The sequence below is a fragment of the Lagopus muta genome, chromosome 1 (assembly GCF_023343835.1).
Source record: "Lagopus muta isolate bLagMut1 chromosome 1, bLagMut1 primary, whole genome shotgun sequence".
Lineage (NCBI taxonomy): Eukaryota > Metazoa > Chordata > Aves > Galliformes > Phasianidae > Lagopus > Lagopus muta.
Genome location: NC_064433.1, coordinates 72,654,850 through 72,681,490, shown reverse-complemented (window position 1 = coordinate 72,681,490; position 26,641 = coordinate 72,654,850). Strand labels below are relative to the sequence as shown.

The window sequence follows — 26,641 nt, the reverse complement described above, 5'->3', positions numbered from 1 at the left end:
TATCGTTTTCCTCTGGTCACCACTTCAATGTAATTAGCAACCTACAGCATTTCATAGACATAACTAAGAGTCAACTGAAATACGTAAGGATTGATCTTTCAACTTCCATTTGTAATTTAAAGCTCAAGAGATGCCCACTGATCTAATTTCAGGTCTTGTAGATCCAATTCTTTTCCCTCTGTACTGTTCAGTAGTCTACTGAAGCTTCAGTGATGTGCTCTGCAGTTTTGTGTTTTAAAGAAGTTTTACTAAATCTAGATTTAACAGAAAAGAGATTTTCTGTTGTAGCTTAAATAAACATGTTGAAAATGAGCTACTGGATATAGTGTGCAGAATTTAAAACTCAAATTAATTGGACAAAAGCTTAATTGTTTTCTATAGAGAAAGCTGGCTGAATGCCAAGAAGCCACACCTGATAGGATTAAGTTCCATTATATGCCTGGTGTGTGTCATAGTCTTCTTACCATCAGTAAACAATTTCTTACATGATGATCCTATATGTCAGGGTGGAGGCCAGTCACAAGCAATGTCCCTCAGGGGTCGATCTTGGGACCAGTCATCTTCAGCATCTTCATCAGTGACATAGATGATGGCATCGAGCGCACCCTCAGCAAGTCTGCGGATGAAACCAAGCTGAGAGGTACAGTCGATACATTGGAAGGAAGGGAAGCAATACAGAGGGTCCATGAAGTGGGCCCATGAAAACCTAATGAGGTTCGGTAAGGCCAAGCACAGGGTGCTGCACTTTGTTCAGGGCAATCCCAGGTGTTTATACAAACTGGGGGAAGATCTCCTTGAGAGCAGCCCTGTAGAGAAGGATTTGGGGATCCTGGTGGATGAGAAGCTGGACATGAACCGGTAGTATGCGCTTGCATCCCAGAAGGCCAGCTGTGTTCTGGGCTGCATTAAAAAAGGGGTGGCCAGCAGGGAGAGGGAGGTGATTGTCCCCTTCTACTCAGCTTTTGTGAGGTACCATCTGCAGTACTGCGTCCAGGCCTGGGGCCCCCAGTACAGGAAGGATGTGGAGCTTTTGGAGCAGGTCCAAAGGAGGGCCACTAAGATGACCAGAGGGCTGGAGCAGCTCTCCTATGAGGAAAGGTTGAGGGAACTGGGATTGTTTAGCTTGGAGAAGAGAAGGCTCCGGGGAGACCTCACTATGGCCTTCCAGTGCTTGAAGGAGCTTATAAATAGGAGGGGGAACGGCTGTTTAGGAGGGTAGATAGTGATAGGACAAGGGCAAATAAACTTAGACAGAAGGTTTAGGTTAGATGTTAGGAGGAAGTTTTTCACAAAGAGGTTGGTGACACACTGAACAGGTTGCCCAAGGAGGTTGTGGATGTCCCATCCCTGGAGGCACAAAGCCAGGCTGGATGTGGCTCTGGGCAGCCTGGTCTGCTGGTTGGCAATCCTGCACATAGCAGGGGGGTTGAAACTCGATGATCATTTTGGTCCTTCCAACCCAGGCCATTCTATGATTCTATGTTACATGAGGGCAGCCTGAAGACTTCAAGGAGCAGCAACATAGCAAAATCATGCTCTAAAACAACTACATGCTAGACTGACTTTTGTGTTTAAGAAAATTACGAAGGCAAAGGAAAGAAAGATTTAGTATTGAGATTTCAGGGGAAAAAAAAACAAAGCAATTCCTCAGTGTTTCCAATCTCAGCATATGAATTAGATTGTTAAATTTTTTTTCAGAAATCTTTCTAAAGGGACTGCAAATGTAATGTCTTTCTAAATACAGAGTTTAGCTTCATGTTTCAAAGATACCCTTCATGCTTGTTTCAGAAGTCTTTTCAAACACTTCTGTTGCAATTATTATTTCTAAATGTATTGAATTATGTTATGACTCTTCATTCTACACTGCTCTAAAGAAGTAGAAAACTCTACAAATCTAATGCAACCAGTACTAGCAGAACTAAATTCTATCCCTGCTAAAGGCTATGGGAACTCCACTGTTGAATTTTAATAGGTATATAATTTTCTCACTAACTTCAGTTCATTTGTGCCTTGTACTGTAAATTAACAGTCACATCAGTAAATGCAAAACTGTTGTGAAGGCAATTAGAATCTCTGGTAAGTCTCACCAAGTCATTTTTTTCAATAGAAAACATTAGGATCTAAGTTCTGAGAGTTGTGAACTACATCTTTTGTCAATGACAATCTAGATAGAAAGATAGAACATGCATAGAGAAGAAACAGGTTAGGATAGAGTATAGTCTTGTTTATGCATCTGACTTGCTGATAGTTTGCATGTTTACAGTCACTTGCAGCCATAAATACAGAGTAGTTTCTAGAGAAATTATCACAGAATCACAGAATGGCCAGGGTTGGAAGGGACCTGAAGAATCATGAATCCCCCCTGCCACATGCAGGGCCACCAACCTCCACATTTAATACTTAGACCATTATATTAAAGCCTTCTCTGTACTACTTTGCACATCACAGCCAGACCACTAGCACTAAGGGAAACAGACTAGGCTCTCATACTTCCACAGCACATTTCTTCCAGTTAGATGAAAGTTTCTTCTAAAAAATTCTTGGTGGTCCCTTTACATTTTTTGGAGAAAGCTGGCTGTACCATGCTTATTCTGCACCTCCTTGAAATACTAAAAGAAATAATCCCCCCCCCCACACAAAATTTTAATGTTTCTTAATATCATATATTTTAAAGTATCTTCAGAGAGAATTTACATTTCATCTATGTGCAGCTGCAAGGGCACAAGTACACAACATTTTTACAGAGTGAAGGGCAAGTGTTCTTACTGTCACTACTGGCCAGGGGGAAATGGTGAAAACTGGTGAGATCTTACTATAGGCACATGCCAAGAAGAATGTCAGGTTACAGCTCAGTATGGGCTTCAGGTGCACTGTGGCTACTGCCTGCCCAGAGCTGAGTGTCTAAGGAAAGGTAACTGTTGGTAGCAGATACATTAAGCTAAGAACTATTAAGATGTTAAAATAAGTAAAAGCTGGGAAACTTCTCACTAAGAGCTGTGTATGTAATATGTAGGGCAAAGAGGAGCTGCTCTGTGTTCTGCTGCAGCCTACTACAGAATTGAGCTGATGCACAGTGTAGTAAATAAGAAGAAAAAAAGGGAAAATGTATCCTTAAATGTCTGAACTCCTACTGAAATGATGTGCTGATAGCTCTGTATTACTAATGATTTTTCCCTAAAAATAAACTGGGATGTGATTTTAGTTTTTTCAAAATGTAACATGCAAAAACTACTGAAGAATTAGGACAGACCAGTGAAGGAGAAAGGTCATCTGACCATGTTTGGGATTAGAGTTGCTCAGAGTATTTGCTAATGCTTCTTAGAGCAAGATCTGTAGTTTTTCTGGCTGGAATCAGAGATTACCTGAAGAGCAAAAGATTGCCCTTTCTGATTATTAGGTTTTTCAGCAGCTGAGCAGAATTGTGAATAGGACAATTTGCGACCTACTGTAGGGAACCTGCTTTGGCAGGGGGGTTGGACTCGATGATCCCTGGAGGTCCCTTCCAACCCCTACAATTCTGTGATTCTGTGATTCTGTGACAAAATCTGCTGGAGGATAAGCAATGAATGTGGTACTTGTTATCCTGCACACCCAAACAGTAGTTTCCCTCTGTTTTCCCAGCTTCCTCATGGTCAACCTCTTTGCCTCACTGAAAAGATTCCTATTTCAGTTTCTCTGGGTTTGCTTCTTACACACGGTATTCAAAGTACTGGAGTGCCCTGACAGTACTATGTGTTTTCCCAAGTTTAGTTATTAAGACTTGGCCTTACAAAACAGAAATTTGCAACAGAAATCTGTAAAATTTGGATGTGATTATCCTTGATAGCTAGCAGCACCAGAGCAAAAGATTAAATATATAACACAAGTAACACACAGAACTGAAATGGGAACCTGACTTGAACTGTGAAACCTGAGGGTGCATATTTCCTGAGGGCCACTAGATGACAGTAACGTAACTGATGGCTGCAACTACTCTTGGAGGAAATGATGGGGGTTTAACAGACTTCTGGAAAGCAAAGTGTTTACCTGAAACCTATCTCTTAACCTAGAGCTCACCTGAACACTTTCATCAGACAGAGAGCATGCAACCATGGCCTGAGCTTCCACAGTTCAAGGTCTATGCAAATTAGCCTGGAGTGCTGTTGAAGAAGTGCTGAAGGTTTTCTGTTTAGCAGAACAGTCACACAGGCCTGCAGCTGGTATATCACAATTAAAGCCATGTAAAAATAATCAAACACATTCCTAAAAGCAGTTAACATATGAGGGCTGCTCCCATTACATCAGAGGCAGATGGTGGTGAGATAGCAGTGGAGACCGAACCTTCCCACCAGTATTCCATTAAATTTTGTTGTCATGTAATGGATGACAGCAGAGGAGCAACCTGATATTATTACGTCTAACATGGATTTGTGTATAAATCAAAGAATGTAACTGAATTTCTCCATGCAGAAAGAAATGCATCCATTGACATTCACTGATGCTTACTGAATGTTTACAGAAACCGAACAGTGGATGTTAGCACAGTGAGGTGGTGGGTGGTGCATTTCTGCAGTGGTAACAGTGGCAGTTGGTCACCTCCTCTAGTCCAGATTTTTGTGAGTGCAACATACAGGCTTTTGTTCACTGCTGATCAAAATGCATAGATAATGGTGGTAGCTATGTTGAAAAGTAGTGTTTTGTAGCTCTATTAATACTGTTATTGTACTCTTGGTTGGCATTTCCATGGAGATAAATGGTTACTGTAGTTACTGTAAAGGTATTACACAACCATGTACTTAAACTTGTCAACTTTGAAAACTGGCTAGAGCAGTAGTCTCTCTGCTAGGACTTGACCAAGTCACGAACTTCTTCATACCAGCAGATCCTTGGCAAGATTAGTAGGAAAGAAGAGGATAAAATCAGCGGAGGTTTCTGCATGGGTGGTGCCCTTATAAGATCAGGATGCAAGATCAGAACCCAAAATGAAGAGGGAATACAGAGAATACAGCCCAGCTGATGACTTCTGTTTCGCATTTCTAGTAGCAAGCTGTTATTCCAGAGGGATAACTTTCCCTGGATCGCCAATATTGTCTAATGTTAGTGTTATACAATCCACATGATAATGATTTAAGTATATAGTCAACACTGTTGAAATTTATTTATTTTTTATTTTTATTTATTAAGTTACCCATTAAAAAAAAAAAAAAAATTACAGCTCCACAAAATATTTTTCTTCCTAAGATGATTTTCTCAAAATACTATTCCTCATTTGATAAGCTACTTTGCTTGTTTTAGCAGTTATGCTTTATAAACATTTTGTTTCACTGGTTCAATTTAGAACACAGGCCCATAATCACAGAATGACATGATGTGCTACAGCAGATTTGAGAAACAACTGAAGAGGAAAAAATAAAAAATAAGAAAGGTAAAACAAGAAGTAAAAAATATACATGCTGTGAAGATGAAGATGTCAACAAAAAGAAGATGTTTAAACAATGGAAAAGAAAACTTGAATTATTTATAATGGTGAAACAACAGAAATAGGTCAGAGCTGAGTCATTTGGCATTGGATCATTCAGAGGCTAGACATGTCACTAATTTCACCCACTGAAAATGTCAGTTCTGAGACACAGGTTATGCCACAGTACTAAGGAAAGATAAAAGGGAAGTGAAACAGACCCGCTGCTGTATTAAGTATCTATCAGGTGATTTAAGGTGTTAGAAAATGAAAACTATAGCCTTCAATTATATATATATATATGTAATTATATACATGTATATATTCAATTATATACTTTTTGTGTGTGTGTGTTAAAAAAATTTCAAAGTTAGGTCAGATCTCTGGCAACCCAGAATCATTTGTCAAAACTCATTTATTCTACTATGTTGTGAAATTCTATTGCAAAACACTCAGCTGTCTGACCAACTAATATTACGGCTAATTAGACTGTCTGTAAACCATAAAACTTCAGATTTCTGAAGGAAAAATGATTATCTTTGGTTGCCTCTTCTGTTACTTTGTCATTTTACCAGCAGTTAGGTCATCGTTCAGTGTTAAAGAATACATCCTCTCTATAGACCTTGCAGGTTGCCAAGATACAGTTGGCCCAGAAAGTATACTAGGGAGCAGAGCTGATTTATTCTATGTAGCTCAGATGCCAGCTTTAATCTTGAGTTACCAAACATCACTGTGATATGCATCATGTGTGAGACATTCCTTGCAGGCGGTAAGTAGGTGAGTGGGATTGTTCAGTTTAGTTTCCTTTTCACTCTGCTTCTCTCCCCAGTTGCTCTTCATCCAAGAATGGTGATGGCTGCAGAGCAAAGCTGGTCTTCCTCCAATCTGCAGCAGTCCCACCAATCTTCCATCTGTACTGAAAAGATTTGGGTAAATAGGATCAGAAGAAGATCACATTCTGCCTCATTTTTCAGAAAAGGCATGAAGGCTTGGGATTGCGTAAAAACAGATGGCCAGCAGGACCATCCAGCAGGAGGGAGCTCATTCTCCCTCTCTATTCAGTTCTAAGGAATCAGAGTACTGTGTTCAGTTCTGGGCCCCCAAGAGCTTTCTAAGCACCTTTTCTAAGGTGTGGTGCAGCCCACACCTCCATTATATGATGGACCCACCACCACATAAGCTGGAGTTTCTCCCCCAGCATGCTTTCTTCTGCCAAACAATGGGTGAACCTCCACTGGTACCCACAGCCTCTGCCAAATATTCTGACACTGAAAGCATGCACTTCTTCCAGTGTATCCCAGCATGTGGGAAAAGGCCACTGTGAAAGCAGGACAGGTGATTCCTTGCCTGAGCATGTGCTTATCCTTGCAATGAGCTTTTGGAATGGAGGCACTCAGCTGTCAAAAATGTTCCTACAGAAAGTGTTCTGGCAGTTGCCAAAGTAGAGGGGCTTTTTAAAATACAGTTACTTTTATTTGCGTGTGTGAAAGAAACTGCCTGCTTCCCAGAAGCAGCAGCATGCCCCCAGCACACCTTAGCACCGCGGCGGCGCGCAGAAGCCTGCAACGTTCAGGCAGAGCCGCGTGCTCCCGGCCGCTGAGGGGAGGTGCGGCGGCAGCTGCCCTGTGACGTCACCGCCGGGCGCGGGGCGGGCGTTGCAGCGCAGACCGAAGGAGTCGACAGCGGGGCCTGTGCCCAGCTGCGTGGCTGTGCCATGGTTCGCTTCGGGCTGACCGTCGTCCGCCAGTGAGTACCGCCGCTGTACCGTGCTCCTTGGGTTCTTCCGCTATGGGAGCGACCGAGCGCTCTTGCCCTTCCCTTGCCCTTGCGCTGTCTACCCTCACCCATCCGCCGCTGGTGCCAGCGCGCACCGTGACGTTAACGGACTTCCGCCCTTCTCCCCACGGGCGGTCCGTTTCCTGTGGCGGGGCTCCCCCGTGGAGTGCCGGTTGGGGCCGTTGTCTGACCACGGGGCGGCGTGGCCCGGTGTCGCAGCGCGCCGGGTTGGGGCCGGACGCCAGGCATCCCTTGTCTTCTTCGGCGCTGCCTCACGTAAAGAACGGTCCCACCGGGACAAAGCGCTGTGCGCGGGCGCTGGAGACCCTCTTTCAGCGCTGAACCGCCTGCTGTCAGCAGTGCCGCTCTGCTAGAACGCTGCGAAGGTGTGGAGCTGCACTAGTTTAGCAGTGTCACCAGAAAGCAGAGCTAGTGCCTGGCTCGTGAGGAAGGTGTGGTACCAGTGCTCCGAGCTCTGCCGGTGTGCCTGCTTGGCTGCGGTGTCTCAGGGAACCGCTTGACCCAGACGGGCCGTTTGCCTCTGGTGGTATTAGCATTCACTGCGTGCACGAATCTGGTCTGGTATGCTGTAGTTTACTGTTGAGTCAAGCTGGGTCAGAACAGTATTGAGAGGAGTACAGCATCACACCTAAATTTAGTCAGCACTGTTTGTGAACTCTGTGGTGATTGGTCATAAGCCCTTTCTCCTGCCAAAAGGTCTCAGATGAACTCTTCACACTTGGGGTGAAGAGTTCATTTAGGATTGGTAGTCTAACCTTTCTTATGTGAAATGGCATTGGTGACTTCTTTGGAATTGTTAGTTTCAAGCTTCAACAGGATATTCCCAGAGACCTGTGGTTAACAAGAGTAAGCCTCTCAAATTTTCTCAGATTTTTATTAAACATGTTTTTACTCTTAATCATAATACAGGTTAATATTTGATTAGAGCAGGAAGCAATGACTTTTTTTTTTTTTCCTCTAATCATCCTCCTTTTAAGAGTTACTCTTTCCTTAAAGACCTGTATCTAAAGACTTGATGTTCAAGTTACAGCCTTTTACATCAGCTAGAAAGCATGAAGGCCTGACACAGTTTGTTAAACTTGAGATCTTCAGCTAGGATCTAGCAGGCACTCTGGAATTAATTAACTCATCAGAAGATGTGTTAAACTCCACTTGTGTATGCTATGCTGCTTAGGAAACAGCAAATATTGCTCTTCTCCACCCCCTAATTGATGACCAACAGGAAGGACTCTATCCTGCCTGCTGCATTTTCCTCAGCAGACCAAAAGTAGCTGCCAGAGTCTGGGGAGAGTTTGAAAGATTAAATTGCTGCCGTGTGTGCTGGAAAGAGTTTAAAACGTGTTGTAAAATGCAGTGTTGTCCTTTAGAAGTACTTGCTTTCTGTGTTTGGTTATCTATTTGAAGCTCATCTTGAGTTTTGCCCAGCAGTGCTGATAGATATTTGAAAAGCAAGCAGCATGTTTGGCACTCAGTGCTGCAAAAACTTAAGCAATTGACATTTCACTCAGGTGAGATGTCTTGACAAAGCATGCTTGACTTTGTTTTTCCTTCTAAATCTGTATGCAGTTTTACTTGTTCTTCTCCTGGAAAAAAAAAAAAAATCATTTAAAATGTTCAAGACAAAATATTCTGATTTCCAAAGCACTCCGATTATTTATCAGATTTTATAGTTCAGGCTATCAGCAATGAAGTTGATGGGAGAAGCCTGAGAACTATCAGAAGGTACTTCAGGGCACTGGGGCTAATTAGTTGGAGGAGTGGGAGTCTAGGTGGTCTCCTCGGTCCCTTCAGTAGCAGTGAAAAATACTGAAAGGAACAGGAAAATCCATCCAATCAAGGTATGGCTAACAGCTGGTGCTATTGGAGGAATTTTGTTTTGTTTTTTATCATGGGGTGGTTTATTCAGCACCATACCTGCTGGTGACATTTGGAGTTCACCTGTTTCAAGGGATACTAGCCCAGGAGTTGTTGGGAAACTGTAATGGTTCAGCCTGGTTCTGTGACAAGGAGGCAAAGGGACCCAAAGATCCACAGCCCAGGAAGGTATGGGGAAGGAAAGGGAAAAGGTATGGAGATGGGCCTGAATGAGAAAAAAACAGCAGCAATGAGCTAAAGGGAAAAAAAAAAAAAAAAAAAAAAAAAAAACACCTTAATTTACTAAGTGTAGTAGCAGAATGTGAGATAATATGTTATAATACAGTATGATTTAAATTGAAGCTAATAAAGTAATACGTAAAAGAGGGAGAGTTTCCAAAACCAAAGTCTTTAAAGCTGTAGGCAAAGTGGCCGGAGAGCACAGAGGAAAGTCTCATGACTTTATCTGCTGTACATTTCCCTCTGAATGGAAAATGGAAATGGAAAAATGAGCTCTTCTGGAAGTTGTAGTTCATGCTTCTCTTTTGAGACCAGGAAATTGGAAATGTAAAAAATCCTTGGAGCTGCAGCATTATTCTTTAAATCCCAGTGCACTGCATGATGTTATGATGTGGAATACTGATAGAAAACCATTACATGAAACCCCGACAGGAACATTGAGAGGGCTTTAAGTAAGAGTCAAAGGAGGAAGGGAATAAAACCAGGCTCACTAGAGATGAGTCTAGGGGCAGCATGTCAGGGTTGGAGGGGTGAGACCGTTAACCCACCTGAAGTACACTTACTCTGCTGGCAATAAACTGTAAGGTGGCACATCACAATCAGAGGGGCTGCATGCTAGTGAGATCCTTCAGTCTGCTCTACTTGGTTCAATGAAACAATCTGAAATGTTTTTCCACCAATGCACACTGCATAAAGAACAAGCTGAGGAGAACTATAAGCCTTGGGCTCAGTTGCAGAGCTACAACATCATTGGTGTAAGTGAAACTTGCTGGGAAGAGTCCTCTGACTGTTGTGCTGTAGTGGATGACTACATACTTTCTAGAAGAGACAGGCAGAGCAGGAGAGGAAGGGAAGTGGCACTGTATTTAACAGAGGGGCCGAACTGTATGGAGCTGTCAGTTGGTGGTGAAACAGTTGAGAGCCTCAGCCAGGATGACAACACTGATTATTCTTTGAGGAACTAAGAGAGACACCTATATCAACCCCTGTTGTCATTATGGGAGGCTTCAACTTACCAGATGTTAACTGGGAGCACTGCATAGCTGATACAGGCAGGTCCAGTAGATTCCTAAAACACCTCAATGACAACTTCATGCTACAGGTACTAAGGGATCCAATGAGGAAGGTTGCCCTCCTAGGTCTGTTGCTTCTGAACAGAGAAGGTCTCATGATTGACATGGCAATTGGTGACTGTCTTGGCCATAATGACCATAATCAAATTTAAAATCCTTGGTGGTAATAGGAGAACTGCCACCAAAACCTCAACCCTTGATACAAGGAGAGCAGATTTCAGGCTGCTCAGGGAACTAGTTAGTAAGGTCTCCTGGGAAACTTCTTTTGAAAGGGTATTTTTTAAGTACCACCTCAGAGTTGAAGTTGGCCAAAACTGTGAGGGAAAATAAAAAGATTTTTTTTTTTAAATATGCTAGCAACAAAAGGAGGGCCAGAAAGAATATTGGTGAGAATTTCCAAATCGGAGCACTGGAACAGGCTGCCCAGGGAGGTGGTGGAGTCTCCTTCTCTGGAGACGTTCAAGACCTGCCTGGATGCCTACCTGTGCTACCTGGTGTAGGGAGCCTGCTTTGGCAGGGGGGTTGGACTCGATGATCTCTGGAGGTCCCTTCCAACCCCTACAATTCTGTGATTCTGTGAGAATGGTCACATTACAAACAGGAACACAGACTAAGAAAACACTTCCAAGACGTTCTTTGCCTCTGTCTTCAACACTGATGATAGGTTCTAGTTCCCCAAGTGCCCCAAGTCAAAAGACTATGACTGCAATAACAGCCAACTCCCAGAAAGCCCTGAGCTTATACAGGATTTGCTGCTACACCTGAATGAATGTAAGTCCACAGGGCCCGATGGGATTCATTCCTGGGTACTTCCTTAATTATTTTTCAATAGTCTTGGGAATGTGGAGAGGTACCAGTTGACTGGAAGCTGCAAACATTCCAATTTTCAGGAAGGGCAAGAAAGACCTTGATGATTATAGGCCTGTCAGTCTCACTTCAGTGGCTGGTAAAATTATGAAGAAAAATGTTCTAGAGCTATTGAAGAATGCCTGAAGGACAGTGCAGTCATTGATTGCAGCTGACACAGGTTCATGAGGGGAACATCCTGTTTAACTAAGTTTCCTTTTATGACAGGGTCATCCATGTAGTTGATCATGGGAAGCCAGCTGACATTGGGAAGTTGTTGATGGCAGTTGATGATGGAAAGCCATCTTTTTGGCTTTCACTAAAGCTTCCAGTACTGTTTCTCTCAGTATCCTTCTGGACAAGATGTTCAGCATGCAGCTAAACAAAAACATAATGGCTGATGATTTGGGTCCAAAGGGTTAGAGTAAACAGTTGACTTGCAGCCAGTCACTAGTGGGGATCCCCATTTCAGAGCAAGTTCTCTTCAGGAAGCTTTCATAAACAACTCAGATGCAGGACCAAAAGGTGTTTTGAGCAAGCGTGCTGACGATATTGAATTGGTAGGAGCTGTTGGCTCCATTGAGGATGGAGAAGCAGAGAGGTTTAGTCAATTAGAGAGCTGGGCAGGCAATCACCAACTATACGAAGTTTAACAAGAGCAAGTGCTGGATTCTGTGCCTGGGAAGGGGCAACCCTGGGCTAGGCATACGGATTAGGGGATGAGATGCTGGGGATCTTGATCAACAAGTTGAATATGAGTCAACAGTATGTGCAGGCAGCCAGGAAAGCTAACTATATGCTGGGATGCATCAGCACTGCTAGTTGGTTGAAGGAAGTGATTGTCCTGCTTTACGCTTTACTGGTGTGGCCTCACCTGTGTGCAGTTTGGGAATCAGAACAAAACAGAACAAAAAGTACATAAAACTATTGGAGAGCATCCAAAGGAGGGCTACAAAGATGGTCATGGGTGTGGTGGAGAAGCTCTGCCTTATGCTGTGCTTCTTCAAGGTGTGTTGCCTGCTCTGATACTATCTTTGCTAATCTCTTGAGTTGACTTCCCTCTAATGCACAGAAGTCCCACTGACTAGTCCAGTCAGAGTTTTCCTACTTCTTCCCTCTCTCCAATGAGGAGAAGTCACTTTAGTAGATAAATTATGCTGCATTTATGATAAATTTAAGATATTACTTTCCTTTTTTGTCCCATATCTTAGTAAATACTGATGGTGTGTTTGGAATTGACTACTTGAAATGATTTTATTTTAAACTCTTCAAATACATCCTTCTAAAAGGAGGCTGTGCTATAATGTACATCATTATTTATATTTAAACTTTTTCCATTTGGCGTGTATTACAGTGTTTGTGAACCATGATTGAAAATGAAGTCACAATTTTTTTTGTATATAATCTTTTTCAGTGGAGAAACAAGATACAACAAAGACAAGATACTGCAAGGTTAGTATCAGCTGTTCTATTAGTTTCTGTGAGATTGAAAATTATTCTTCCCTGCAAAATGAGAAATCCCATGATCAACAACTGAACTGATAAATAAGAGGGCTGCTTCACAAGTAATGCCTCATATTTTGTTAAGTTGGCCCACAACATCAGAAGCAGATGTCACCGGTATGGCAGTAGAGGTTGAACCTTCCCAACAATATTCTGTTACACTTTGTTGCCTTGCAACAGACAGCAGCAGAGAAGAACAGCGTGTGATGTGGAAGCGTGTATAAAGAAAAGGCATGTAATAGAATTCTATTGTGTGGAAAAATGGTACCCACTGAGATTCATCAGTGCTTGCTGAACGTTTATGGAAACCAGAAAGAGGACATTAACACACTGAGGTGGTGGATGGTGTGTTTCAGCAGTAGTGGGTCAGTCCACCTGTGCAGATTTTTCCGAGCACAGCATGCAGATTCTTGTTCATCGCTGGCAAAAATGCACAGTACATGGTGGTGACTATTTCAAAAAATGGAGTATTGTCATTGAGAACTTGCTCTATCAAATAGTGTTATTGTGTTCTTGGTATCTGTTGTCATTTCCATGGAAATAAATAGGTATTACTTTCAGACAAACCTACATATTGTTACAGAGTAATATTGTGTACTTTAGGCTAGAAAAATACCTTTATTAATGGATCCAAATGTTAGCTTGATAGTTGTGGAAAATGATAAGTTTCTAATTCAGTCTCTGCAGAATGTCAGTGTAGTGTGGTGCATTTCTGGTTTTAACAGGGGTGTCACAGTTCTTTTGCTAAAATGCAGAAATAACTTACCTGTAATCAGATAAGAAAAATCTGTAGGTAAGAATGGCATGATATCCCAGACCACTGTTGTGAAGATTGTTTAAATGTACTTGAATTGTTCAGTTCTAGCTAGAACGCAGTTTTTATTCAAAAAAGTTATCTACCTGGACTTTAGCAAAGCTTTTGATGTGGTTCTGCAGCACATCCTTATCTATAATTTGGGGAGATGGATGTTTGAAGGGTGGACTGTTTGGTGGGTGAGGAGTAGGTTGAATGGTCACAGACAGAAATTTGTGATCAACAGCTCTATGTCCAGGTGGAGGCCAGTCATGAACCTCTGGGTTCAATCTTGGGACCTCTCTCTAACATTCTTATCAGTTATGTAGATGGTGAGGTCAAGTGTACCCTCAGCAAAGCTGCAGACAGCACCAAGCTTAGTGGGCAGTCAGTATGACAGAAGGAAGGGATACCATCCAATGGGACCTAGACAAACTCATTAGGTGGGCCCATGTAATTATGATGAAGTTCAGCAAAGCCAAGTGCGAGACGTTATGCTTCAGCCAATCCCAGATTTGTGTATGGGCTAGGAGAAGAACTCTTTCAGAGCAGCCTGCTGAGTGGAGGACTTAGGGATCCTGATAGATGAAAAACTGAATGTGAATTGGCAGTGTGTACTTGCAGCCTGGGAGGCTAACAGTACCCTGGGATGCATTAAAAGACAGGTGACCAGCAGGGCAAAGGAAGTGATTGTTGCTCTGTACTTTGACCTTGTGAAGCCCCGTAAGTGGATGCATGAGTACTGCGTCGTCACAGTTTGGACAGGGGCTTCCTGGCCTCTTTTATGCTCCCTTGTCCTTTTCAGGGAGAAAAAAAAAGGAACAACCCAGTTAAGATAAGGAGAGCTAACTAATTTACTACAAATGGTAAAATAATGTAATGATGTAGAAAGGGAATTATGGTAACATACAAATAGGAAAGGATTTCAGACAGTGCTGCTGTCTGCTCTGTCCAGAAAGAAAAAAGTTCTATCTTATCACTTGGAATGGAGAGTACTGGAGATTTTGGAGAACTGTAGTTTGTCTCTTCTCAGTATAGTTTGTGGATGTTTGTTTGTGGATGCCCCATCTCTGAAAGTGTTCAAGGGCAGGCTGGAGGGATCCTTGAGCAACGTTATCTAGTGTCTAATCTAACCATTGGCAAGCTGTGCCTGTGGCCAGAGGTGTTGCAACTAGATGATCTTTGAGGTTGCTTCCATCCCAAGCCGTTCTGACATTCTATGAAATGTTGGCTTACCAAAGTTCTGATTCTCTCAGCACTGTCTTAGAGCATTTGGGACAGTTCATTTCATAAATTATGCTAGCTAAAAACCATATCTGCAAGGGTTACTTTTCAGCTAGATCAGTTATGTCAACATACTTTCTGTGCAACTGCATGAGGATTAGCATCAACACGCAAGGTGGAGTAGAGCAGACAACAATTTGTATTTACATCAACACTAATATTCTTGTGAAACTGTCTTTGGCAGAGAGAGAGCATGCTGCTTTCCACATTACACAAAATCCCTTCTTGTTTCCTCATCTTCAGGGCATTATCATAGTTAGGGAATGCAGGGGAAATAGCCTATCATGTTTGTTAGGGCTTCCCTCTCCTGGTGTGCATGTTTTTCCGTGTGTGTATTTTAGTATCAACAACAGTATCACAGTTGTATTGTCTTTTTCTTATTTGCAGTAACAACCATTTTCAGACTTTCAGTGCTGGGACTCCTCTAGTAGGGAGCCTAGCAGAGGCTAGAAAGGACAAGTGATCTGAAATGACTACCTGTGTTTAGAAAATGTAGATCTGATTCATGTTTAAGTTTTCATGTTTCTATTTCTCTTATATATATACATTAATATCATCAGTAAATGGTCCTTCTATCTTTCTAGCCTGTACTCCCTTTCTTTATACTACGTGACCAGAGGAATAGTCACTGCATTCCACTTGCAGAATGAGAGGTGTTTTATGTAGGTTTGTCTGAAAGTAATGACTCGTTTTCATGGAAACAATAACAGATACTAAGAGCACAATAACACTATTTGATAGAGCAAGTTCTCAATGACAATACTCCATTTTTTGAAATAGTCACCACCATGTACTGTGCATTTTTGCCAGCGATGAACAAGAATCTGCATGCTGTGCTCGGAAAAATCTGCACAGGTGCACTGACCCACTACTGCTGAAACACACCATCCACCACCTCAGTGTGTTAACGTCCTCTTTCTGGTTTCCATAAACGTTCAGCAAGCACTGATGAATCTCAGTGGGTACCATTTTTCCACACAATAGAATTCTATTACATGCCTTTTCTTTATACACGCTTCCACATCACACGCTGTTCTTCTCTGCTGCTGTCTGTTGCAAGGCAACAAAGTGTAACAGAATATTGTTGGGAAGGTTCAACCTCTACTGCCATACCGGTGACATCTGCTTCTGATGTTGTGGGCCAACTTAACAAAATATGAGGCATTACTTGTGAAGCAGCCCTCTTATTATGCCTGAGTAGATTCTCTCAACTTTGCTTGCTAAACTGATAAATTATTTGAAATTTGTGTGTTTTAATGTTGATTTTTTTTGTTTGTTTGTTTTTTGTTTTATAGGTCAAGGAATAGATGAGCCACTCTCTCCAACTGGTTTCAGACAAGCCGATGCTGCTGGTTTATTTCTTAGTAATGTAAAGTTTACTCATGTCTTCTCAAGTGACCTCCTTCGAGCAAAGCAGGCAAGTGCTTTTACTGTAAACTGAATGTAATTATAAGCTTCACGTTTTGCTGCTTATTTGCTATTGCTGATACAGAAATAATAGCATGAAGGAAAGCACAGTTTTTTTTTAATGGATTTAGAACTGAAGGTTGAGTTGTATAGAATTTCATAAGGCCTCTGTGTATATGGAAACTTCAGTCATACAGCACATTTAAGAGCTGATGAAGGCCAATTCACAGGATGTTGTGTTTTTCTTATAGATTTGCCATTATTTTGTATGTGCATATGCCTTCTTGGTAAAGGAGTAATTGCGATTTAAAGGTAATAGACGAAATTCAGTTTGTTTGCTTTGATGGAATAAAGCAAATTGGCATGGATATAGTTTGTACTGTTTCATGTACTGCAGCTGTTGTGTTTTTCAGAAGAATGCATACGAATTAAGCAAAAATCAAGTCTTGAGGTAAAGTCTGCACAAGTACCATGAAATGTGCAGAGACATTAGATTTTGGAAAGAACATAGTATCATATCTCTCACTTTGATATGCTATTTTAATAAATTAAAGAAGAAACACTTCCAGTTACTGGGTGGAATTTTGTGTGCAAGGTTATAAGATATGAGAAAAAAAAAAAAAAAAAAAAAAAGGAAGAGAACAGAAGTTTTGTTTGTAGTGGCATTGATCAACTAGCTGTTCTTTGAAGATTATATTTGCAATGCAAGCCCTATCATTCTTTCTGTCTCCTGTTACTGATTCTCTAATTTCAGGATATGTGAAAGGCTTCATGTGATTGAAACTAAGAAATTCTTGAATGCATTGGTTCCTTGCTTTTTTTTTTGTTTTGTTTTTCTTCAGTTGTGCTGCTTCAAGAGACTGTAAAGCCATGTTGTAAACAATAAAGCCATGTTGTAAATGAGAGCAACAAAATTTAGGTTATGTTCTCTTTTATTTTTAACTTAGATTATCTTGTTCATCTGTTTTGTACCTCAGTCCTACTTGTAGCAACATAATATAAGCAGAAAACAAGCTAGAAATGGTGGAGAGAAGTGAAATAATTAGCTATTTTTAAATTGCATAATAATGATTACTTGACAGGTAACTTCCTTTAAATATGTGAATAGTGTTAATTACTTTTTAAAATATTAATAGTGGTTTTTAATATTTGTAAGACATTGTGTGCTATGTGCCCACCTTAGGGAAGTTCTTTTTGAAATGCTCAGCTTTTTGAGAGTTAGTTTTGTAATTTTTTTTTCTCTTAAGTTAGAGAAAAGCTTTTCCTTGAAAAGGATTTGCACTCTTTTAATATAGAAAATGTCCTTTGCGTAAAGGGAACATGTTTTACCATTCTTTAGAACATCTATTCAGACTTTGTAGAAGCTTTTTCAATGATGCGTAGAGCTGTAGCTCCCATTTGTTTGGAACTTCATTCTTTGGCAGCTGCAGATCTCTGGAGAGTGTGCTTTACTACACTGTCACTTCACGGCTTAAATATGAGAGGAGTTTGCAGTTTGCCTTAAAAAAAGGGGGAGAGTTCATCACTGTTAGTGATGAAGTTTAGTTTGTCTTGCAGTGTCTCCTTTATCATTTGTGGGTCAGGATATGCACTGGAACTAGGAGTTGCATGCTGTCCTCTGGATACTGCTTCTGCCTGCAACTGAACACTGAAGCTTGAGCAGGACAGGAGAAAAGCAAGTAGGAAATATAAAGAGAAGCATAGTAGCTGGACAGAAATTTTAGGAACTAATAGAGATGTGCAAGTGAGCATGTACAGGACATGGAGAGAGTGGCTTTGCAGAGAGGTCTGTTTGAGAGAGCAAGAGTGAGGAGTCAAAGACTTAGCTCCAGAAATTAGCAGTATAGATGAGAGCTGACAGACCTGGAATGTGAAAATAAGAACTGATCAGAAAGACTGGAATTTGGTATGAACAGAGCATATCTCCAGAAGAGATATAAGATTGGCAGAATGCAATGCAGAAGTCTGCAGGAGAATATTGAGCTCATAGTTATGATCTTGCCACTGGGACAAAAACTCAGCAATAGTGAAAGTAGATTCAGGAGTGGAACAAGCTGGGTCTTGAAAAGGACAGTAGAAAAATTTTGAGTCCTTTTCATGTGTAATAAAATGGGGCTATTATCCCTGCTATTGCTGTGATGCTGTGAAAATTCAGAAATGTTTCTGAAACAGACTAGTGCTTAGGAATGGATGGTGTAAGAAAGGTGAAAGAAAGTTAGTATTCAGAACAGGTTTTCATTGAAGTAGATGGATCATGAGGCTTCATGTTTAATATTTACAGTTCAGAATGAATTTGTGCATAGTAGATGAATGTAGTCTATTCTAGGTATTGAACAAATCTTCATTCTGGAGAAATTTCTGGATATAATCATAAATTAACTATACTATTCATACATACAAGGAAATTGATTCAAGCATGTCTGTTATGATAGTGTTGTATGACAGAAATTTAAAGTTGAAGCATAAAGCCTTTCATAAGTGGTATGTAGAATAGTACATATAATCTTAGTAGTACAACAAAGCTGATTATTTGACAGAATCCAGGGAGTCTTTTCAAAATAAGTTCGTTGGATGTCTGAGTAAATGTGGACATTTGCTAAAGACTTCTGGCTGTTATTACTAGTAAGTGCCTGTGTGAATCCATACTGCCTTCGTATTTTGTGGTACATATAAGAACAGGAGCATGTTAGTCATCCTTTAGTTCTCATTACTGCCTATGCAGCCAGAAGCATCCACCATACTAGAGCCCATGTTAAGCAATGCTTTTTACAAAATGGTATCAGAATTTCCTCTTGATCAGGTTTCTTTATTAGCCTTATTAGCCCTCCTTGCATCCTCAAAATCACATGCTTCTTTGGAAAAGAAATGTACAGCATAGAACTCAGGACATCCAGTCTGTTATTAAAAGTAAAGAAAACCCTTTTGGGCTTTTTCTGTCTCTTTTTGGCAATGTTATCAAATGATAAGTGAATACAATAACCTGTTTTTTGTGGTGTTTTTTTTTTTTCTTTTCCCCAAGTTTATCAGCCAGTATATTGTTCGCAGATACTATTTTTCCTCTTTAAATGCTTCAGTAGTATACAGGAGATTCAGATAGGATGTTAGGAAATATTTCTCCAAGAGAGTGGTCAGGTGCTGGAACAGGCTGCCCAGGGAGATGGTGGAGTCACCATCCCTGGAAGTATTCAGAAAACATTTAGATGTTGTACTGAGGGACATGATTCAGTGGGAAATACTATTGATGGTTGGACAGGATTATCTTAGAGGTCTTTTCCAACCTTGGTGATTCTATGATGCTATGATTTTTTATTTTTTTTTTTTAGGTGTATTAAAAAGCTACTTGCCAGAAACTGATTTCATGTGTTAGATGCTGTATTTTTGTCAGTTGTAGTAACTTATCTGTTTTTAGAAATGCACTGATTGCAAGCACAACCCACATACAACATAGAAGGCATTACTTTCAGAAAGATCTATTTATTTCCATGAAATAAAATATAAATATAAAATAAAATATATAAATAATATAAATATATAAAATAAAATATATAAAAATAAAAAATAAAAGATATATAATATAAATAATAATATATAATATAATATATATGTATATATAATATATAAAAAAATAAATTACAACAGATACAAAGAGCACAATAACAGAGCTATGAAACACTGTTTTTCAGCATGGTCACCCCTGTTAGCTATGTATTTTCTCCAGTGATGAACAAGAGCCTGCATGCCATTCTCATCAAAATCTGCATGGCTAACTTGTCTTTCACATCGCTGTTGCTGATGCATGAAACGCACTGGCTACTGCCTACCTGTGCTAACATCCACTGCTTAGCTCTGTAAACACTCAGCAAGCATTGATAAATCATACTGCTGTTGTGGGTACTGAGTGTCTCCAATTGTTCTGGACATTGAATTGAGAAAGATCTTTCAGAAAATTGCATCTTTTCTCTTTTTATGACAGGTGATATATACAATTTTGACACTACTAGCTGGAAATTTTTAATCTTGTGTACTTGGGATCTTAGGTACTACTAATGTAAATCACACTGGATGTGGTGTTGTAATATAGTTCAGGCATTCCATGGTACAATAGAACAGTTAATTGATGTAACTGTATATTCACTTTTTAGACTGCTGCCACAATTATAGGAAAAAATAAGTTCTGCAAAGGTTTGGAAATCAAGTGTGATACAAGACTTCGAGAGAGAGTAAGTGCCATAAGAGTTTGCTTAAATATTGAATATTGAAAATGCAATTTGTTGCTGATCTTGATTTAGTAAGTGGTAGATTTAGCAGTGGAGAGTGCTATATGATGTGTTTTTAGTCACTGAGAATTTATTTTTTACACTTGGTACTCAAAATTGTCTGATTTCAAAGGAGAACCAAAGTTTAGTGATAGTGGTGTAACTGTGATGCCAGAATTAAGTACTGTATGGCTTGCATGTGGAGAGAATTATTTTTGTTTCCTAGCCCTGTGTATGAAGTTGAAGATGTTCCCTCTGCCTCTCTTCTCTAGCCTGATAATACAACCTGATGTTAACTTTTTGTTTGTTTTTACCTTTTAATTAATTAAATTAAATTAATGAATTTATATTAATAGATTAATTAATTTAATTCAATTTAAATGAAGACTAATGGAAAACTTTCTGCTCAAAATGGAACAGTCTTCTTTCCTGATTAGCTCCTTTGCTTCATTACAGGCATAATAGTAACGCCTGTCTGTTTTTAACTGTTTTAATCTGGATAAATTGAGATGTTGGATTTTTTTGCTAGTATTAATCACCCTTCCTATGCTGCCTTGACAGTATCAGCTGAATTTTAAATAAGGAAATGCTACAAAACCAGAAGTGGATGTCATATTAGCAGCAAGCAACTAAGTGTTTAAAGAGCAGAATGTGATCACAGCATTTCCCATTGTGATCCCTTTGTCACAAATTCTGGTTCACCCCCTTAAATCAGCAAGTTACATCCCTTCCAATCTTCTTTAATGGCTTAATCACCTGGTATTTTCAAAAATATTTTGGGCTGTGGTACGGAGTTTTACAAGGTATAATCTTAACTTGTTTCTTTTTTTTCCTTACCTGGTGTTGGTACTGTAATAGAAATTCCACTATATACAAATTCCACTAAAGTTTCTGCAGGCCACGGGTTTTAAGGCAGTGTTGTAGATAACTGAAATTAAGTTTGAATAGCATGAAAAGAAGCTACGTTCTTTGAAAGAAATATGTCATTAATTCTATTGAAAAAGCTTTATTCTCTTATGGCTTGCATTCATCCGAGAAATCCAGAAAAATCTTCAAGATTAAAAATTTTCAGTAGTTTCTGAGAATTTATTTCTTTACATCTTTCTTAATTCTTCTCAAACTGCACGTACATAGCATAGAAATCAGAAAAGTCTCAGCAATAAGTATGTGTCTGTTTCGCAGTCATCAACATCTCAGTCTGTGAAATGTGCACAGCTGAGGGTTTTGACAGTAGAGCAATAAAATGGAATATTGATGGGGAGGTTCGACCTCTACTGCCATACCTTTGTGAATGGCAGCATGCATAATAAGAAATGTGGCATTTGTCATACTAAATTATACTGCTGTTGTGAGTACTAAGTGTCTCCAATGGTTCTGGACACTGAATTGAGAAAGGTCTTTCAGAAAATTGCATATTTTCTCTTTTTATGACCTCACACAGGCGATATATACAATTTTGACACTACTAGCTGGAAATTTTTAATCTTGGGATTAAACTTGGGATCTTGGGTACTACTAATGTAAATCACACTGGATGTGGTGTTGTAATATAGTTTAGGCATCCCATGGCAAAAGTCCTTGTTTTTGTCAAAGTCTTCTTAACTATAGTTTTTTCAGTGGCTTCAGACCTTCCAAGAAAGGACCAAAGCTGTCTACTTGAATACATTTTTTTCATCTGTTAATGATAGTGAAGTATTAATCTTCAGTGGTAGAAATGTTAATCTGTATTGCTGTTTTTAAGAGATGTGCCTTGGAGATATGTTCGAGATAAAGAAATGGTAATACACATCCAACTAAATCTCTTCTAAACTACATTAGAGATTATAAATCTTAATTTATAATGTGACTACTGTTGATCCATAATGACTAGTTAATATATATGTGTTGTTTGTGGTGTTTCTCATATAAACGTTTCGTTTGGAGGAATTATGAAAGAATGTGCCATTGAAAATCATTAATTCCATTAGTTCATTTGTGTATTGTTTTTAAGATCACTTTTGTCTTCTTTGTTTTCTGATAACTCTGTTCATAGAAGTAATGTACATCCTGAAAAAAGGGGGAATAGAATTCCTGCTCTCCTGTAGAAGTTACAGAGGTCTCTAGAGAAAATATTTGTTTCTTTTGAGAAAGAATTTATTGTAATATTTCTGCAGATGAAGAGTAAATGGAGTTTATCCGCTCGTGAGGTGCTTGTAATGCAGCCTCAGTTGAATTTTGTATACTAAGAATTTTGGGTTGTCAAAGTGAGTGTCAAGAGTATATGAGTCCGAAGTGTATTTAAAGGCACCTCCTCTCCCAACACTATGATGAAATGTGAAGAGTAGTTAAGCTTGCACGTTATATTTGAGAATCTAGAAAACAAGTCTGTTTGAGAGTTGTTTGCATTGGAAGTGCTGTATCTTGCTAAATTCTTTGTAATTTGCCTCTTACAGAAATACGGTGTTGCAGAAGGAAGGCCTTTGACAGAACTCAAGGCTATGGCAAAGGCTGCTGGACAGCAGTGCCCTACATTCACACCTTCTGGAGGAGAAACACTGGATGAAGTATGTCATTTATGTATTTAGGCCCCAGTTTCTAGGCCATTTCATTAGGGCAGATACAGCTATTGCTTATTTAGGATCATCTTACTGAAAGTTTAGCCCAGTAAAAAATATTTATTTTTCCAAGTTAAAAACACCATTTGACCCAATGGCTAGAAGAATGGCATTAGAAAATTTTTTTAGAGGTAAAATATTGATTCTGAGATTGATTCTTCATGAAGCTGTTGTATGCAGGAGGCTGATGGCAATTGCTTTCAACCTTGTCTTTGAAGTGCAGAGCAGTTCTTAACAGCATTCAGTAACTTAAGCACTGATTTCTGAGTCTTGTCTGTGATAAACCTTTTGACTGAAGTAGTAATATCTCAGGCTTTTGAAACCTGGAGTCTCTTACATTCTTCACAACATACTATTCTGACTTCTCTCTGTAGGTAAGAGAACGTGCGAGGGATTTTTTTGAATTTCTGTGTCAGCTAGCTGCTGAAGTGGGACAGATCAGAGAGAAGAAAGATCAAGAGATGCATGGGGCAGCAAACAGAAGCTCAGGAACACATGAAGAAGAGTCAGTTTTTCCTTGGACAGATCACTGTGGTGTACATGAATTTAGCTCTGATAATGATGGAACTTCTAAATTGTTATTAGATGCCAATATCTTAGTGGTGAGTCATGGAGCCTACATGAGGAGCTGGGTTGGTTATTTTGTTTCAGATCTCAAGTGTACTTTGCCAGCAGATTTAACAAAGACTCAACTGTCTTCTGTCAGTCCCAATACAGGAGTTAGTCACTTTATAATAAAACTTGAAAACAGATCGGTGTTAAAACCTGAAATCATATGTGTTTGTCTTAATCAGGATTCTCACTTGGTGGATGTTGGTGCTGAATGTGTAGCTTCAAAAATATTTTAAGAGTTTTTATAGAGGGAAGTAGTTCTCAATTACAATACGCACTTGGAAAAATATATCTATAGTAATTAATGAGATTGACGAGTTATTGACACTGTACTGCATAATGGAAGACATGCCTCCCATGTATATCTTTATGAAGAGAAACATTCTTCCAGTCACCTGCATGTCTTCCACGCACTTGCTATTACAGTGCATACTTTCAAAAGCTGCTTATTATTTGCCCATAATTATTTTGGTTACCTCCATCAGAAAGAATTAGTGGTGGAGGAGAGGAATGGTACCCAAAAAAATGAGCTATACTGTATTCTTGTTTTATTACAAAATGCTATATTGTAATGTTAATATACATGTTGTTTTAAAGTAACTTTTTTGACTGCAGTAATGTAACTTAAAAAGGGGGGTTGCCTAGTGGAACAAGTTTGGTGCAGAGCCAGGTGAGGTGTTCTTGACTCTGATACTAAGTAGCTGTGAAACTTTGGGCAAATCTTTTCCGTTTGTAAAGTGGGGATGATGATATACCTACCTCGCAGGAGTTTTTGGTAAGAAATGTTAGGGTTGTTGAGACCTCTATTGAAGAGCGCTGTACACAACATATTTATTTTTGATTGTAAGCAGAATGAGCACATAATTGAAACACCAATCTGTATTTTAAAAAGTAACTTTATCAATACTGTAAACTGTACCTGACTGGAATCCCGTTGTCAATCGCAGTCATATACTTAATAGATGAGTATTTTGGCCTAGAGTTAAGCAAGCTTGATTGCTTGATGATTGATTGCTTGTAGCTGCTGTTAGTGTTGCATTACTTCCCCACTGAATTGTCTGTAGTGTTACTATGTAAGCTTATCCAACCTTTTTATCATCTCCGCATACCTTTTCATCGTTTGCATATTTTAAGCTTTAAAAATAAAGGCTCCTGAATATAACTCCATTTCCTTTGAGATCATAATTCTTGTTAATAATGCTCCATGAAGCCTTGCCCAGATAACACAGCTTCTGTTTTTTGTTGTTGCTTTTCCTGGGAAACTCCAGGCTATTCTTCAGTAACTAAATGTTACACTTTTTTTATTCGTGAAGATCAGTGCTATTCTAATTCTCATACAAACAAAAAAACAACACACTAATGTTAAAATATCAAGGATGAACTGCTAGCAATTGTATGAAAATAGCTATTCAAATGAAGATTTTTTTGTCTTAATGTGCACTTTACCCTATTTGGCTTCTTTGCCTTGAAGCAGACACTTGAATTTTGAGAAGGAAAAAGAGATTGCTGTTGTTTTGTTGAATAGATAAGTACATATGCTTAAATGCTGCTCAACTAAATGACAGCAGAATTGTTCAGTCTGACTATACTGACTGTACTTGGCTTCTTCCAGTCCTGTGACAGTGATTCAATAGGTAAGTCCTCTTGATTCTTAAGTGAACATTGAATGGGGGTCTGCTTCTGTTCTTTGTGTTGTTTGTCTGTTACTAATACTAAAATGTAGAGGGTAATTGTGAAGTGTTCAGCCTTGTAGTAATCAGAGGTAATATTATAAGGCAGAATTCTCCAGAATGTGGAAATCAGCCTATTGCTTTTACTTGCAATGGGGTTTGTTTGCAGAATAAATTATGGGGAAGCCATCTGCTTCTGTGTCTGAAAACTTGTCCATGGAAAGGAAAGTAGTTTGTCTGATGTGTAAATATGGATACTAGTAACATGTCAGCAAGGATTTATCTTTCAATTTGCAGGGCATTAAGTAACATGAAGGACTGGACTCTCTTAAAATTGTATCAGCAAGTTAAAATTGGAGGATTTCTGCATTGGTAGATCTTATTATTGATCGGTCAACTACTTTGTTTTTATTTATTTACAGATACAGACAAAAGCCTTCCTTATAGCTGCTCTTTTCCAATATGAGATAGTTCATGAATGTACAAGGATATCTAGGGAGGTAATATCTGTAAAGGTAAACAGGAAAACTGTTGTGTTGCGCGGGTATAAAAGGTGGTAAGCACCTACAATAAATGCCTTTTGTTCTGCACCAGCGAAGGAGTCCGCACCTCATTTGCCTTTCCAGCAAGAGAGCCCGGGGCAGCCCTGCGAGATAGGCGCCGGAACAGGGATCAGAACAGGGGGGCACCAGAACGAACAGAGACTAGAGAGGAAGACCTGACAGAAGCGGGCAGAGAAAAGCGCCGGGCTAAGAGGCCCTAAAAAGAGGTGAACTGAAAGAAGCTCTAAAACCGGCTGCAAGAAGCCCCGGCTGAAGAGAGGGTTGAAAGAAGCCGTGGCCAAAGAGAAGAGCTGAAAGAAACTTTAAAATGAGCTGCAATAAGCCTGGACTGAAGAGAAGGGCTGAAAGAAGCCAGAGGGCCATAGAACAGGCTGGAAGAAGCCCGAGCGAGAAATGAACTGAAGGAGACGCAATCCTGGTGAAAGTGCAAGACTGAGAGAAGTCTTATCGTCCCTGGCTACTTCGATTGTCTCTCGCTGGACAAAGGTAGGCGATTGCGTATTATGGGGAACAAAATTACTTTTGCTTCTATTGCTCGAATTCATATTTTTGTTTTGCTTGCTATTATTGATTCAGACTATACTGGTGAAATTAAGATAATGCTGTGGACAGCAACCCTCCCTTGTACTATCCCTAAATCGCATAGCACAATTGATTTATTTTCAGCCTAAGCCACCTCTGAGAACCAGTGTCTCATGAGGCAGGAGTGGGA

General features: G+C 39.8%; 1 protein-coding gene across 1 annotated transcript; it reads left to right on the top strand.

Moving 5' to 3' along the window:
* The first annotated feature begins 7,052 nt into the window (after positions 1 to 7,052).
* TIGAR (TP53 induced glycolysis regulatory phosphatase) lies at positions 7,053 to 24,863 on the top strand. Its single transcript, XM_048933902.1, has 6 exons — positions 7,053 to 7,183; positions 12,662 to 12,699; positions 16,123 to 16,244; positions 20,377 to 20,454; positions 22,923 to 23,033; positions 23,459 to 24,863. The coding sequence occupies exons 1-6, from the start codon at positions 7,152 to 7,154 to the stop codon at positions 23,930 to 23,932; spliced, it is 855 nt and encodes a 284-aa protein (XP_048789859.1). The 5' UTR covers positions 7,053 to 7,151; the 3' UTR covers positions 23,933 to 24,863.
* Positions 24,864 to 26,641: the final 1,778 nt, after the last annotated feature.

Excerpts from the sequence above, each read along its gene's own strand:
- TIGAR (XM_048933902.1), top strand. The coding sequence starts at position 7,152 with ATGGTTCGCTTCGGGCTGACCGTCGTCCGCCA. Across the intron at positions 12,700-16,122 it reads CAAAGACAAGATACTGCAAG|GTCAAGGAATAGATGAGCCA; the intron begins GTTAGTATCAGC and ends TTTGTTTTATAG. Across the intron at positions 20,455-22,922 it reads ATACAAGACTTCGAGAGAGA|AAATACGGTGTTGCAGAAGG; the intron begins GTAAGTGCCATA and ends TGCCTCTTACAG.